Source organism: Parambassis ranga, chromosome 2 (assembly GCF_900634625.1).
Source record: "Parambassis ranga chromosome 2, fParRan2.1, whole genome shotgun sequence".
Taxonomy (NCBI): domain Eukaryota; kingdom Metazoa; phylum Chordata; class Actinopteri; family Ambassidae; genus Parambassis; species Parambassis ranga.
Genome location: NC_041023.1, coordinates 28980923 through 28998006, shown reverse-complemented (window position 1 = coordinate 28998006; position 17084 = coordinate 28980923). Strand labels below are relative to the sequence as shown.

The 17084-nt window shown below is 40.2% G+C and overlaps 1 protein-coding gene across 3 annotated transcripts in view; it reads left to right on the top strand.

Annotated features, from left to right (window-relative positions):
• Nucleotides 1-17084, top strand: part of wnk1b (WNK lysine deficient protein kinase 1b) — a 73225-nt gene that overhangs the window by 26941 nt on the left and 29200 nt on the right. For 2 of the 3 annotated variants that reach the window (XM_028397426.1, XM_028397419.1), the window contains exons 3-5: nucleotides 8844-9016; nucleotides 13555-13775; nucleotides 14642-14799. In XM_028397426.1, coding sequence (XP_028253227.1) covers nucleotides 8844-9016; nucleotides 13555-13775; nucleotides 14642-14799 — 552 coding nt within the window. Of the gene's footprint in view, nucleotides 1-8843; nucleotides 9017-13554; nucleotides 13776-14641; nucleotides 14800-16693; nucleotides 16826-17084 lie in introns of those variants that run through there. The other variant, XM_028397434.1, reaches the window with a different exon arrangement.

Genomic DNA, 17084 nt, shown 5'->3' with positions numbered 1-17084 from the left:
TAGCATGCACACACACAGGCATCGTTCTGGAATTGTTCCAGTTGTCTGTCACAGATTACTTCAGTTGCTGTGGCATGGCTATCGGTAGCCTGTATCTGTTTAACTTCTCTGGTTACCCTGTCAGAGCTGGGGCCTAAATCAGTTCCTCTCCCTCGTTTCAACTAACCAGCTGCAGAAGAAATATAGGCCACTGAGAGGGAGAAAAAGGGCAGAGAGAGAGTGGGGTGGGGGGAAAAGAGGAAAAATTACTTACTTAATGTTCCTTTTATATTTACCTCCTTTTTCCAATCATTTCCTTCTCATCTTGTCTCATGAGCAAATCCTCCTTTTATGTTTGCTGTATAGATGGGAGCTGCGGTGTGCTGTGTTTGTGTATTTAAGCACACGTGCGTGCAGTTTGTGCATTCACTTTAGTATCCTTTCAGTGTGTCTGTTGACAGCGTTGCTGGCTTGTGTGGCGTTAGAAGGAGTTAAAAACACACACGCACACAAACGCATCACTGGCACGGGGTGTAGTATCCTTAGAGTTGGTGTGTGTTTGTGTGTAAAGTGGTTGTGAGACTGACAGAGTATAAATATTGAGTAATATTCAGCGCAGCAGTTTTAATTGCCTGTTGTTGCTCTTCTCTGTCTGTGACCTAATGTGTTTTATGTAAAAACTCCCAACTGGAGTGTTTGAAAAATTACTAAAATGAAAAAAATGCAGAAGTGTTGGAACATCCATCCCCGTGGTTTACTAAAATGCAGAAGTTGCCTTGATCCCCTTGGTAGAGTTTGGGGATTTTCATAGTCCAAGGTAAATTGTAAAAGTGTACAATTTCCAAGATGACAAAGCTGAAAGTCTGTTTGAATCACACCTTCTGGATCAGTTTGTTTGAGTCCACCATGACCCTAGAGATTCTTTACTTTCCTGTCCCTGCCCCCAGACACATCTGACCAATAAATGGAGCCAATATTCTCAGTTTAGCATGAAGTTTATAATCTCATCAACCAATTTTGGATGAAGTTTACAGACTAACAAAATGCAAAGTTCTGACTGTGGTGAACTCCATGAGATCTTAATTCATGTGCATCCATTTCACCTCAGAAACAGAGGGAAAAGAAATAAAAGTGGTGAAAAGCTGCAGCTGTCTGAAAGAGTTAATCACTTCAGTAATGATATCACAGTTGTGATCCTGTATACACCCAAGCTTTTTATGCAAAATTTGGGAAATAAAACTGGTTGAACTCTAAAACCTTTGATTAAATCCCATCATGACCATAGCTACCATTGAGGTCCTTGAGGCCAAAACATTGGCATTGTTTTCAATTATTACTGTATTTGGTTGCTGCAAAGATCCACTGTTACTCATTCACTTTGTCCTGATCACTGGCAAAATGTCTCATTGGAATCCCATCGGTCCTCCATGATCCTACCCATGTTATGTAATACTGCATTTACTCAATTTCAAAGTAAAGGTCAACAAACGCCAAAAGTGAATGTACTGCCTCCTGTCTCAGCTTCTCCCTCACAGTTCTTGTTGAATGCTTCATTAGAGCATCTTCACTGTTTACCTCACCACATTAGACACACAAGTGCTGCTGTGTGATTGGATGCCGATGGCAGCTGATGCTCTTTAAAGTGAAATCTGAGAAGTGCTGAAGTTCAGCTTGGGCGTTAACAGTGGAGACCTAGATTTAATGGAGTGTAAAGGGATAGTCGTCCAACATTACGTAACAATCTTATCTGGGACAGCCCTTGTCCTTTCTCTTAACACTGGCCCTTACCCTCCATTAGATCATCTGTTACTGTAACTGCGCAAGGACCCCGGTATAAGTTGTCATTCACATGCTGTGGAATTCACACAGCAGCTACACACAGGCTAGGATGAGGTTTCTAATGAAGTCCTGCTGGTAGCATCTGTTGGTATTTTAGTAGGGTTTGGTTGGGATTTTGTTTATGATCCTCCTACAGTCTGTTGGATGTGTCTTCTTGCTTCAAAGCTGCGCAAACTTGAAGTGGAAGTGAAACAGATTTAAAGAGCAGTAGACACTTTTGGAATGGATTAAGTCCCGTCTCCTTATGATGTGTTTGTTTATGATGTGTTAACAGAGAGGCAGGTGGATGTGCGCTATATTAAGATGGCAGGCTTTTACACACAAAAATAAGCCACACACACACACAACATATGTGGAAAAATGTATACCCCCCCTTAAAATGCCTGTAGCTGACATATAATGCTGCACACATATGCTTTATGAACGCTGGCTGCTGCAGCAGCCGCCTCCTCTGCATTAAGGGTCAGATCCTTAACAGTTCAAAGACTCGTCGGTCCCTTCGAGGCAGACAGGAATGCTGATGTATTACAGCCTCTCTGTTCGAACATCTCAGGTTTCAAATGAATCTTTGTCAAAGAATACCTCACTGCCCAACTAATCATCACAACACTCACATAATTAACACAAAGCAGTGTGACTAGTTAGCACTTGTTTCTAAAGGAATTAACAGGCATGTTGTTTGTTTAAAATAAATGTTTCACTGCACTGTAACACACAGTAAATCATCACATTCAATCCCTTTAATTTCTACTGTAGATTCTTCTGTTTAAGATTAGTCCTGATAATCTTCCTCTAATAAAACTGAGTTTTAACTCATGCAGACAATAATAAAAAAGCCCTGGTTACTGTTTCACTGCTAAACTTTGGAGGCCTGTTTTCTTCATGTGATTTCCTCTTACACGCAAAACAAAGGAGGTCATTGTTGACTGCTAATCATTCCAATCAATCAATGAATAGAGCTTATTAGAGTCCTGGTTGGATCAGCTGATTGAGGATTTGGGCATTAGTTTGGTATTTGATGATGCCTACACATTTAATTATTACCTGCTCTGAGTTTTTAGGCTTTTTTTTTTTTAGCAATAACCAAAGTCGTTACATGAAGCCTGTGTTTTGTCCTCTTGAACTCTAGAAACCTGTTGTGTCGCCGTTTTACTCATTAGCTCCTGGAATTGGGATTATTTTAGGTATAATGAGATGCTTTGTGCATGGCATGCTGTTAAGGATTAACACTTTAGAGGGAAGAACTTTACACCAGAAGTTCTACTCATTATCCTCAGATTTCCTCTTATTACCCCTGGATCAAGCGGCCGAATCATAGGGTGTGATGTGAGAGGGAGGGCCGTATTTAAAATCCATCCTGGTTCCATTCTCAGGGAATTTTGTGAATGGAAAAGAGGAAACCTGTGTAGAGGATATAGAAAATGATAGCAGAGGAAGATGAGAAGACAGGGGAAGGGGAAGGGAGATGAAGCGTGACCTACAAAGGGAAGGGTAATGACTGGCTTGTAGTTTGTGTGTATGTGTTGGTGTGCATTGTGTAGCCAGGCACAGAGAGTCGAGACAATAGTACGCGCAATGAGTGGCAGGCTGAGATGGCACCTATTGTTAACACAGATGAGTATACAACATGCACACTCATGGGGCTTGATATTGAACCCTGTCCTAATGAATGGGTTGTTTGTAGTGGCTCCAACAAATCAGACAAAGAAAAAACAATATGTCATCCCAGCAGAAAAAGAAGTGGTGATGGATGATTTCTGACTTAAAGCACAAGGAATCAATTTTAAAAAACCTCTACAAATCCCTACGAAGGCTGTTTTTAAAATAGAAATATGATAAAATGCATTGACTTCAGATTTTATGCAGAATAACACACTCATCTCCTCCTATTAGGTCACACACTTTTCAGTGTCATATAAATCACAGAAATAACATTTCCTCTTTAAGAATATGTCCATGGAACAAACATTAAGGAAAACCATTTTGTATGCATCATAACACTTTTGCTACATTCAGCCACAACTAGGTCAGATTACAACACACACGCATGCACACTGACACATGGCACTGGTTACTGCAATATGTAGAGTGGTGATTGATGGGAAACTAAAACCACCTAAACTAGGGGAAAGAGGGAGGGGAGGGGAGGGGAGGAGAGGGGAGGGGGTGACAGAGAAACAAAGACTGACTGAGACATTTGGAAAGGACAAGCAAGAAAAGAGGAGAAAGAAAAGAGTGGTGTGTGAACAAGTAGAGGCTAATCTGGGGGTTTCCTTTCTTTATTTTGGCGCACTATGTCTCTTTAAATGACAGGATCAGTCTCCATCACTTTCTTGACCCCCTCCTGACTTTTACTCAAACTTTTTCCTCCTCTTTTCAGTCATTCTTATTCAGAGCTTGCTGGCTAACTGTAACAAGCTGCGGCAAAGTTCTTGAAAAGGGTTTTGTACGTGGTACATATGTGGGTCTTTTTGTGTATGTGTTTATTACATGTGTAGGTGTGTGTGCTGCAGGGGGTTGTGTGGTTCTTTGCAGGAGAGCGTTTTCATAGTGTGGGGGGTCTGAGAGACAGTTTGTGCACGCGCACACATCACCATGAGGTCTATACCGTATATACTGTGTATAGAAACAAACCAGCTTCCTCCGTTTGCCAAAAGGTAGCTAAGATTTACATGTCCTGATTTTTCTCTACAGTTACAGGCCAGCATTGTTTAAAATTTAGGTCAGGACTCAAAAGGTTAATCGCAAGAAAATCAAATTGGGTCAACAAGACATTGTGGGATAAAAAGTTTAGTAAGGCAGGCTGAAAGGATTGCATGGATGTGGTAATGTGTTATAAAGGTGTTGTCATGTAATGTTCTTGGGTATCTTTGAGCCAATGCAGATCTAACATTCTTGACAAATATAAAATTAAGTCTATTTATTCACTTTTTACGCCTCCTCTACATGAGAAAAATCTGTTGCTGGAGGCAAAACAAGGGAAATTGGTTGAAATTTTACACAAACATTTACACAGACTGCAGATGGACTGATTAGATTTTGGTGGTCAAAGGTGACGTTGACCTCTCAAAACATATTTTTGGACACAACACTTCCCACAGAAAATCTCCCATGTTTTTTTCCACTGAATGCAGAAATGTAAGCTCAGATTAACTGTCTTGATGAATCTTGTACATACAGTAGCTTACAGTAAAAGATTTACTCTGAATATCAGACAGCTAAACTATATGACTTTATGTAAACAGGAGATAAATGTTATGTGTTAAATGTTATATAATAGAAAGCCTGAGAAACGGACAGTTCTTTGTACACAACAAATTAGATGCAATTTTATCTTATATTTAGGTTTCTGTCATCCCCAGGAGAGATTAGGCATTTAGGGCAATATCCTGTAAGTTTGATGCCCATACAAGAGTAAAAACAAAAATACATTAATATCATCGTCACTTGTGTTAGGATTAATTGGTAGTTTACTCTTTGACGTGTTTTTTTTTTTGTTTGTTGGTATGTTTTTTTTTAATGGCACGTTTTAATGTTGCAGCCTCTTTCCATCTGGTGCTGCTCTTTGGTCTGAGTGCAGCAGACCAGAGCAGATGATCAGAGAGCGTTAAATCACAGTGGGATGTCCAGACTACATGAGTTGATCAGAGGGTATCAGCTTTCAGCCTCTCTGCAGGAAACTGCATAATACTGTAACACTGCAGATTGTGTTTCTGCCAGCCTGTCTGGCTGCTTAGTTGCATGCTGGTGTATGTATGTGACTGTGTGTGTGTTGTCTTCACAACAGAAATAGGGCAGTTGGACTGTCACTTGTGTGGAGATGTATAGGTGGCTTCTGTCAAGTCCTCAGATAGAGAGAGAGAACACCATGAGAATGCGATGTTGGGATTAGCGAGTGAGGAGTGTGTGTGTGAGTGTCAGATAATGCACTGCAGACTTGAGTGTATAGGCTTGTCTTGCTTGTGTGTGTGTGTGTGTGTGAGAGAGAAAGAGAGGTCGGCTTGGATGGAAAGTGAGAGGATATTTTTGAGTCTGACAAACTAAAGTCTCATGATGTTTTGAAGCTCGGAGGAAAAAAAGGAATGGAGAGAGAGAGGGAAAGAAAGCATCCCAACAAGTAGTGCCATGGATCAAATTAATTCCTTAAATACTCACATCCTGACAACAATTTTTTTTTATATCCTTTTCTTTTGAATGCATCAAATGTCTCTATTAGAGCCTCCAGTGGGCTGCATGTGTGAGTGGCGTGTGCCCATTTATACACTAGAATGAAGGAGGAAACATTAATAATAGATGAGTTGACTTAGACTTGCTGTCTGCACACAAGACACATACAAGTATGTGTTTCCAATGGAGAAAAGTGACTTGCTACCACCTACTAAAGTTTTTTAACATAAGTGCACACACACACACGCACACTTTGAAATGCCTTATTCCCGTAGTGAAGTGTCTTAGTAGTTCTATGGGTGGTCAGGGTCTTTTCTAAGTGCTGCTGGGAAATGGAATGTTGGCTTCTAGTCAATCAGGTGGCTGTTGTCATGTGACCACATAGTCATGTGATCACAATAGGAAAGAAAGAGACAACAGAGTGAGGCTTGATACTGTGCTGTCAGTAAGCACACACATGTTGTGTGTGTGTGTCAATTGCTAATGGGCTATCATCAGGGAAATGCTTGATGCAGGATGATGAAGGGATAAGCTGTTACAGGCTACACACACTCTCTCTGGGCACACATTAATGCACTTTAGAAGCAGACTAAAGCTTTCAGACATCCAGTGTATGTGTGTGTGGGTGTGTGTGATAAGTCACATGATATAGATGAGGCCACGGGTTATACAATATGACAATATGAAATCATCACCTCCTAATATCCGAAGCGGGTCACAAAGTTTTAGCAATGATGAATTGTTGATTTACGTATTGGAGCTACGTTTGCAAAACATTAACTCTTCTAAGACATTATGGAAAAGACATAAAATGTGTGTTGCAGATATATATTCTAAGTTAGTCCCATGAGTGTAATACCACTTTGTACCACTGGCTGGGACCACGAGTCAGTGTAGCATCGAGTCTGCCTCTTTGTCCAGGATGTGAAGAAAAGCAGCCCCGCCTTTAGAAACAACAGCAACTCCATCTAGAGAAACAATGCACATTTAATACCATTGTCAATTGTCCTACGATTTGCCAGCTTTGTTTTCAGTGTACTGTAGCTTTAAACCATTTGAAGGATTAATGGATTGATATTTAATTTAAAATAAAACCAAACATTACTCTGATTAACAGCAGAGTACAGTTTCTTTTGAATGAAACACCCCAAAAAACTAGATGAACTGGAGTCAAGGTGTCCTTATAAGACCTCTTTTTAAAATGGGTTGCCATGGAAATAATCCTTACAGCGTTACTGAATGTAGGTGTCCTACCTCTGTCGTCTGATCTTGCATAACCTTAAAAATGCTTTTTTTTTAAATGCATCTTAAAATATAAAAATTGCTGCAGTTTCTATTCATCAATACTTCTCCTACGATTGACCCTTTTTTCTGTCCTGTTGCTCTTTCTGTGTTCATCTGTCTGCCCTCTTTTCCTGTAATTTCATCCTCTAAAAGGGTCACAGATGTTATGAAACATTTTAGATTTGTGTCATTATTTCCTCTCAAAAGCACACATTACATTTTTTTCCAGGTTAATTTGAACATCACCTTTTTATTTGTTTTTTTCCACATCTGGTGCAAACTGTTTAACGGCAGGTTAGCTGTGAGGACTTTATATTCGGAAATGAGAAGTGATAAAACAACAAAGGTTGTTGCTACCGTATTTGGGCTTAAATCCTCTCAGCACGGAGGCTACGTCACCTCCATTTTTATTCTCGTCAGGCAGCACTGATTTTTGTTTATTTTTGGGGCAGTGATGTGCTGAATGTGTCACCTACACTTAGACACACAGCTTGTGAAGAAATTCTTCAAACACACTCCAACAAAAGGAAATAAATAGACACTTATTAATACTGCTACACAAGTCTGATTTTTAATATACTGTAGAATCTTGAACTTTCGGCAGAGACTTTTCTCTGGTTTAAATGACATGTAAACAAACAAACGCAGGCTACACACAGCTGAAGTTCATGTGCATACGCACACTTTTTACAAGAGCTGACCTGCCCACACTGCCCTTTGTGTTTATTGAGGTATTGGTGGTAGAGTTGGAATGCTCATTAAACTCTGTGTGTGTGTGATATTTCTAAGAGGCTATACTGTTCCACAGGATGGAAGAATGTAGACTGTAACTTTCTTTTCTTGGAATGTTTTGGTCAGGCTCTATCCGGGTGGAAGGACACACTACTGATAAACACTAATAGTATGGATTCAAATTCATATTCAAGCTTTAAAAACATGGAAGGAGGTGGATGTGTGTGTGTGGTCAGTCTGCAGTGATGGATTTGATCACACTGGATGCAAACCATCCCAATAAGATTTATTATCTTGAGAAATATTGAAGAATTGTTTTGCTTCATGTGATGAAGTCTGTTGTAATTTTTACAAATCAGTTTGTCTCCAAGTAGCCGCCACAACAGAAGAATACAGAGCTATCCACAGCCTCCATCTCTCTCTAATGGTGTCTTTCAGTCCAGATAAAAAGAACACTTTGTGTTTTATCTCCATGCACATATTTACTGCAGCAGTACACCAACATTTTCTGAAAGTATCCAGTTTCAATTACATCTGCCTGTACTTTAGCACCATGTTTAGATGCTGCTTAGATATAAGTCATGTTTTTAAAGCATTTGTTGTTTCTCCTCTCCAATTTTCCTTTGTGTGTCGTTTTCCTCTCTTGATTGTCTCTTCAATCCTCACAGCCTCTTCCCACTTGATGTGATTGCATTGTAGTTGCACTTGCTATAAATATATTCCATTGATAGAGAGTTGATTGGTAAAATATTCTTTCTTGATTATAGACGCATACTGTGTTTTGTGTTTTTTTGTTTTGTGTCTTAGCATGACTAATTTTTCTTTTCTTGTCCTCTGTGCAGGATCGCAAGCTGTCCAAGTCAGAGAGGCAGCGGTTCAAAGAGGAGGCCGGGATGTTAAAGGGTCTCCAGCATCCTAACATTGTCCGCTTCTATGACTCCTGGGAGGGTCCCTGCAAAGGAAAGAAATGTATTGTTCTCGTTACAGAGCTCATGACATCTGGCACATTAAAAACGTGAGTACATGACATAAAAATGTCGATTCAGTGACTTTGTTGGGGGGAAAACCCAGCTATTTGTGTCATCCTGCTTATTTGTGACTGAAATGGGCATTAGGTGATGCAAAAATCTAACCAGAATCTTATTGATTTGGGGTTCATATTCATTTTTAGAGTTAAAAGAATTCCCTTTACTCACAGCCAGCTGTGGTTTGCTTTCTGCTACATGTGCTGCAGACAGTATTGAAAGCAAAGGCATCAGAACACCCTCTGCTGGACAAGTTATGTAATGACACCACATCTGCATTACTTCAAGCATCGTACTCTCAATTTTGGTCAACACAAAAGTTCATATCAATGTATATTGTACAGCGAACAGGCCCATACTGGTGTTGATGTTAGGCTGATATTGACTGATTAAAATTGGCCTGACAGAAGGAATCATTTGTGTGAGGCAAACTGTACATCAGGGGATCAGATAGCAGACGGGCATCTGTCATGCTCTCGTCAGTCACCTCTTCCCCAAAATTCACTGTAGAGAATTGATACTTCTGTTTGACTGTCATTGTACGTGCCATGACTGAATACCCGTCTCTCCGCCGAGTGAATGTGAATGCGATTGTTGAGCTCCCCATACAATAGTAGGGCCTAATGTGTGATGAGCAGCATACAGCCAGCGCCATACAGTGCATGGCGTGACACCAGCCCACCTGCCAGCTGCTGCTTCTGCTGCAGATTCCTCTCATTCCTGACATCATTCCTGGTCGGCTGGTAGAGGGACACGGATAGATGACCAGAGTGGTTACAGTCCGTACAGTTACAGTGCATGTAAAGTCAAAGAAACAGAGAGGGAGACAGGAAATCACAGATTGAGAGATACAAGCACAATTTGACGAATAGACAAATGATTGGAGGGGCAAAGCACTGACCCACCTGTGACCACAGGAGTGAGAGAATTAATTCAGTCTGTCTAACAAGGACAGTAGTGCCCTCCACTGGTAGACCAAGAAAAAAAACCAGCTTTATACAAGTGGAGCGAAGCAGTAAAAGACTCTCTGTCTGTGCTGAGCATGTTTCTGTTGTGCATCCACTACTGTACCTACAGTGTGAAAAAGAAGAAAAGAGAGACTTTAAATTTAGGAAAATATATTTATTCATTCATATAGAAATTATACATGAGTGAATAAAATTTTCAGAGAAGACCTTGGGCATCAAAAAATGCTAATGGTAAGCAGAATAAGTGTATGTTGCCAATGTAGATGATAATATAGGAATATTATCATTAAATTATCATCATCAGTAAATGGACTGATTTTATTATTTGGGCTTAAAGTAGTGAAAGTTTGCACAAAATCCCAAAATGTTGTTGTAGTCACTATTGTTGAAGAAAAGCTGGAGACATTGTCATTCAGGGGAGAAATTAGTTAGTGTGCAGGCACTTTGTTACCTTATTTATATGCATTTTTCTGTTATATCAAAGTATATTTAAGTAAAGTAATAAAGGAAGGTGTGACATACATATTGTTCATATGCGGTGCATGCATGTGCCTGAACTAACAGGACCTAGGCGGCACAGGGGTTTGGCTGTCATCCAGATGAAGACTCGGAAAGGAGTGGGACTGTTTCATGTGGTGGAAAAGGAAAGAGAAATGACAGGGGGGAGGGGGGGGGAGAGATGGTGAGGATGGAAATACTGACCAGTGTGAGTTCAGTGTAGAGTGTAGAGGCCTCTTATCTACAGAATGTGTGGGTGAGGTGGAGGCAGAACAAAACACGTTTGTACTGCTGCCTTTGCTGTTTATATGCACGTACATGCACTTTATTCATAAAGATCATCAGAGTACAAATAGACCTCTGTGTATTCAGGTATGTGCGTTGAAGTGTGTGCATGGTTGACTTTGCGCAGTGTCACTCCAGCGCTGAATGCCACAGGGTTTAACTTGTCTGTCAACACCGTTCTGACTTCAGAACAGAACACCAAAGAGGCAGGCGAGGGTGACGAGGGTAGGAAGGAGGATGAAGAGGGAGGAAGAGGATAAGAGGAGATATGTGAAAAATCAAAAAGAGAAATAGCATGGATGTGAGGAGGGAGGAACGGGGAGAGGTCAATGAATATGTGGATACACCCACATATTTTGAGTACAGTAGAAGAAAAAAATTGTTGGTATGCTGTGATCATAAAAAGCTAATGAGTTCCTGTCTTGTACAAAAGCAGAGACATTGCCCTGTTTTTCTGAATTAATAAGATTATTGTAACACAATTTTGAGAAATGTTTTGGTCTTGTTTTTCAAAGAAGCTCCCCTAGAGAGCTACATTTTAAACAAAGTAATTCTGGATAAACACCCATTAACATTTGTGGCAATAGGCATTCACTGCGGGGACAAATAAGCAGTAAAGTAAACTCTCCTTTTTTTACTTTTATGAGTCTAAAAGATAGGAGGATGAGTTTGATTGACAGGAGTGCATGCAGGTCAGATGTTGTTAGATTGTCACATATTGGTTGTATAGTCATCGCCGTGTGCCTGCAAAAGTTTACTTAAAGGCAACATAGATCCCTTTACTTCGAAATGTGGCTATAATTTTCCTTGGTTATATTTAGGGAAAAAAACATAATCACTTGTTCCCAGTTCCCATGGTAACAACTCCCATCACAGGCTGATGAGATCCTAGTGACTGTATAGTGTTTCTGTAAAGGTTGGATGCTAACACCGATTGATTGTAGTTTCCAGTTTATGGTTAGTTAATTAAATAACTCATCAACTGTGATCTGGATTTCAAAATGTTTGCTTTGTTGTTAGTAAATATAAACAAAAGGATTCCTGCAGTTTTAAACAGCTGTTAAAGCTTTATTGTAAAAGTCCCATTTTGCGTTTAGATTGGATTCCAGCTGAGCACCAACATATAAGACTGAACAATACACTCTTCGTGGCAGTTGGAGGTATTAGTAACATCAGATGTAGCTCAGCAGTCTGGCTGCACACTGCTCTGTGATGTTCAATCCCGGGTTGTCCCTGCTACTTCTCATCAGTTAAGACAGATTTGCAGCTGCTGCATTATTACAGCAGCTGGTGACAGTCTGGAGCTGCCAGTGATGCTGAGAGCCAGACTTACTGATGATGCTGTGCATCAGGTCAGCTGTCTGGACCCAGAGGGTACCACTGGCTGAGACAACAGTTTTTTTTTTTTTTACAAGGTTATCCAGTGGTTGAGTCAGCTGCCTGTTATTCAGCTGGATTGTGGACAGTTCGATTAAAATAGTGGATTGAGTTAAATGCAGTAAATAGATCAAGGGCAAGATTATTTCAAACTCTAGGAACTAAAGGACTTTAACAGAGAACACAATCTAAATTAAATTGGACTGATGATGAGTCACTTGGTTTGAGCTTCTTTGAATCTTTTTGAGTCTCATTTTCTCTGATCAGAGGATGAGTCAGGAGCCTGCTTCCCACGACTTAGCATTTGGCACCATACCTGAGCAGCTGATAAGAGGAAGTATACAATGTATTTTAGACATTCAGCTGTCTAAAATACAACATTCCAGTAAGAATACAGTAAGAAAACACAGGATTGTTACATTTTGTTTTTCCTAATTGTTCCTCACTAACATGAATTCCTCTGGCCTCTCCTCGTGTTTCCTCCCTCATTCCTCAGCCACACAAACCAGGTGGACTGACTCTTAAACACCCACAGGTGTGGATCTGTGATGGCCTGGCACCCTGTCAAAGGGTGTTTCCCTGCTTTCCGCACAGTGTTTAACTGGGACTGCTTCCAGATTCTCATAACTCCAAAAGGGAAAAAGTGGGCAGAGACAAAGGACGACTGTTTTTAAATTTCTTTAGGAATCAAAAAAAAGAATGGAACAATTACACATTAAACGATACCTTGTTGCTCTCAATCTTAGGAAATTAGGAGTGTATAAAATAAGTGGCTCGCCTGCTAGATATAATGTGATACAAGCTAATGCGTACCATAAGATCAGTAGGAATTAGCACTACTAAAAACCACATTAAAACATATCTGATGATTTGTGCCTGTTGTGTAATTATTTGATGAGAGTTTTATTTTAATTTACTGGCATGAAAGCAAATTAAATAGAATAGAAACACATTCTGCAAAATAGAATAGACCATCTGAGTAGTTTAGGACATGAAATACATTTTCATTTGTGCGACTCTTAACAATGCAGGCACCAGACTGTTGTGTACGTCAGCGTGAGTAATTTTTATGTATCGCTTTAAGCTTGAATTGTCAGCAGTAATCCACTTAGTTTATGTAAGCTTAATACTTTAAATGAAACATTATTTCTGCTGAGGCCTCACTGTCTTATTTGTTCATTCTTTTATTTTGAATTATTAACCCTCCTATGGCAGGGGTTTTTTTTTGTTTTTTTTTTAGCTTTAAGACCTGAGTAGCCCCCAACTTTAGTAGAATGGTGCTTGTTTATGATATGAAGTGTGTGTCTTTATCTGTAACATTTCCTTTCAGCAGCTACAGTGTGTGGATGAATGTAACTTATGATCACAAAGGTTGAACCTCTGTTTACTTTGTCCAACAGCTACTTGAAGCGCTTCAAGGTGATGAAGATCAAAGTTCTGCGCTCGTGGTGCAGACAGATCCTCAAAGGCCTTCACTTCCTGCACACCAGAGCTCCGCCCATCATTCACAGAGACCTGAAATGCGACAACATATTCATCACGGGGCCCACGGGCTCGGTGAAGATCGGAGACTTGGGGCTGGCCACGTTGAAGAGGGCCTCTTTCGCCAAGAGCGTCATAGGTGGGGAAATGCAGACAGTCTTACATCACGGTGATATATGTATGTTTGTGAATGCAGGGACAGATGTCATTTATTTGAGTTTGCCAAAGTAAGAGACACTTTACATGTACATGTCCACACAGGCAGCAGAAAAATGAACCCAGACACATTCTGTGCAAAACTACACGCCTAGCGTAGATTAATTTTACTGCTTCTGAAATGTCTGTTCATTAAAGCAAACCACAGGTATTTGCAAAGTGAAACACACAGGAGTTAGCCTGCTAGTAAGCCAGGATTAAGCTGTCTGGAGATGTTAATGACTGCATACACATACACAAACACACACATATACACACCAAGGACACTCTACATATGCACACTCTGCTCTCTCTCCCACATAATGTCTTGGCTTCCTTTCAGTAGTTGTATAGCCGACCGCAAGTATTTTGGTATTCATGCATTTTTGCACACACCAGCTACATGGATGCACAAAGGTCTCATGCACTTGAGGCGAGAATAATGCTTAGTAAATCTCACAGCTTCTTCGGAGTAATTAGGCCGACCTCAGGTATTTGGACACATACAGAAATCCGCACACGCACATACTAAACAAGCATGTGGTTCCAGTGAGAGAACTCCAGCAGCTGTGTTTAGGGGTTTTTATTAGATTTCAGTCCCTTACTCGTTATATGATTTTAGTATTTTTAGTATTATGTGATGTTTCAAGACTCTTGAGTTGTAAAAACAGAAAATTTATAAAAGTTACTGAGGCCACAGAGTTATCAGTCACTACATGGACAGTATTACATCTGAAAACAGTCTTTATAATGGTAATTGTACCTCCAGGCTCATTCTGAAACATAATTTTCTGTCTTTTTTTATATCAGGTACCCCAGAGTTCATGGCTCCTGAGATGTACGAGGAGAAGTACGATGAATCTGTAGACGTTTACGCCTTTGGGATGTGCATGCTGGAGATGGCCACCTCAGAGTACCCCTACTCTGAATGCCAAAACGCCGCCCAGATCTACAGACGCGTCACTAGTGTAAGTCCTCGTTATCTGTTTGTCACATGTGCCCAGCTGAGAGCGTCTTTTCTCTCTTCAACTGAGAGCGGTAGCAGTACTGTTCATGTGTTGTATCCAACGGCCTTGTCTGTGTCTTTGCCTCAAATCTCCATTTCCTCCTCCTCTTCTTCTGCCCCAGCTCTCTCTTGCCACTCCCTTCACCCTTGTTTACAGAGTGTATTAATAAGTTTGGCATGAGCTGCAGGAGATCCAGTCATATGATGGTGTTTTTGCACTGATTTCACTTATGCTCCCTCTCTTTCACACAGTCTCTCTTTTTTTTGGCCTGCATTTTTTTCTCCACCAATAGAGGGCAATAGAAAGTGCACAAGGTCATATCAGCTTAAAACGAACCTGTTTACACACATATAGATACAGTATAAGCATATGAACATGTAGAGTCTGGAAGCAGGAGACAAGATTTGGTTTCCATTCATTGTCCGACCAATCACATTTGAGCATAGGCTGGGCATTGTCTGCTCATTTTCATCATCTACCCATCCTATCAAAATGCACCTAATTCCCTTTTAGGTTCTGTAACAATTCTAAAAATGTAGATGACAGTTGGCTGGAAACAAAAAAATAATAATAAAAAAAAAAACAAAACACGGCCAGACAGGAACAGATGCAATCAGAGGCTGTTTTAAGTCGAGTGATGCGGCTGAGGTCATCGCCCCACAGACACACACACACACACACAGAGGCAGATGAGAGCTGTCTCCATCCTTCCCTCACAGGGCTGGCTTCAGCTCTGTAGAGGCTGACAGTGATTGTTATTGCACCAGAGGAATTTACTATAAATCTCTCTTTTATGTGTGTTCTGTGTGTATTTTCTTATTGGAAATAGCGCAGCAGGAACATCAGGCTGATTTTCATTTCCAGTAAAGAAAGATCCTTCCCATGTTGGTCCATGCTATCTGATTGGCACGTTTAAATTGAAAGATTTTGATTCAAATTGCATTCCTGCCTCTACCTCCACCCCTGTGGTGATTTAAAAAAAAATCTGTCTCACTCAAACTGACTCTTACTCACTCATACAAAACTGAAATCACATCCTCAGTTTGATCAATCTGTGTCTAATTATAAGCTGTGACCTCAACCCTCAGTTCAGGAAACAAACGAGCACTTTGCAAAAACATAGAGTGAAACAGCTGGCATCGGTAGATGTTACTGTCACACACAACCTTGTGACAACCCCAGGGTTCCACAGTCACCTGCTTCCTTTCATTTCACAGCCTAATCCGCCAGCTTCTTACCCTCCACCTCTCCCTCTGTCTGTCAGTCCAAAGTTAGTTAACCCCTGCTAGGTTTCATCAAATCCCAAAGAGACTTGGTGCGGTGGTTTAAATAGAGAGCTTTTTTGTTATTTCTTTACATTCTGTTGTTAAATTTGACTTAATATTTTGGTGTAGCAGGACTAAGGACCTTTTTATGAGGTTGTGTAACAGTTAACAGAACAGGATTCATTTTAATCTTTTCTTCTTGTAAAGTACTGAATCATTTTACCGTCATTCTCAAAAAATAATTTTATCACTGGAAATTTCTCTGACAGATCAGGGGTTGTGTCGCTTTACAACTTATCTTCTTACACCCTGACGTGAAGTGGTGTTGACATCCTTCATGGTCCTTCTCCTTCTGGAACATTCCTTGCCTCCAATCAGCCTTATTAAACTAAAATCTAGCTTTCTCTTCAACCCTCCCTTCTTCTGTCAGACTTAATACCATTACTTCCTCCATCAGTCCTAACTTTGTTTGGCCCTGGAATCTCTAAATGTGTGTGTGTGTGTGTGAGAGAGAGAGAATGATGGGGGTTGTTATGTAATGGAGAACTGGTGGGGTAGCAGCAGAGAAACAGACAGAGAAAGAAAAGAAAGGAAGAGAGGAAGAGCAGATTGGAAGCAGAAGTGGTTGTTTGCTGCTCTACAGGTTGAGATAAGCAGCCTGACTTGGTGGTTAGTCAGCAAGTTTTTTTAAAAGTACCTGTTGGTCAAACATTTCTTTATAGGTAAGTTACTGACAAACCTTAAACCTGCCTTCTTTCTACTTTTTTAGAATTTTGTGTTTTTATTGGTTCTAAGATAAATAAATGAGTGAGGTATTTGTTATTATATACTCTTTGATTTGACTGTTAGACTTGATTTTCAACTCTGACATTTGATATGTTAGATTAGATATTTGACAAGAGTGAGTAAATACATTGAAATGATGCCTTCTAGTTATTTTCTTTATGCTTTCCTTTGTTTCAGTCTATTATGCTTTAAACA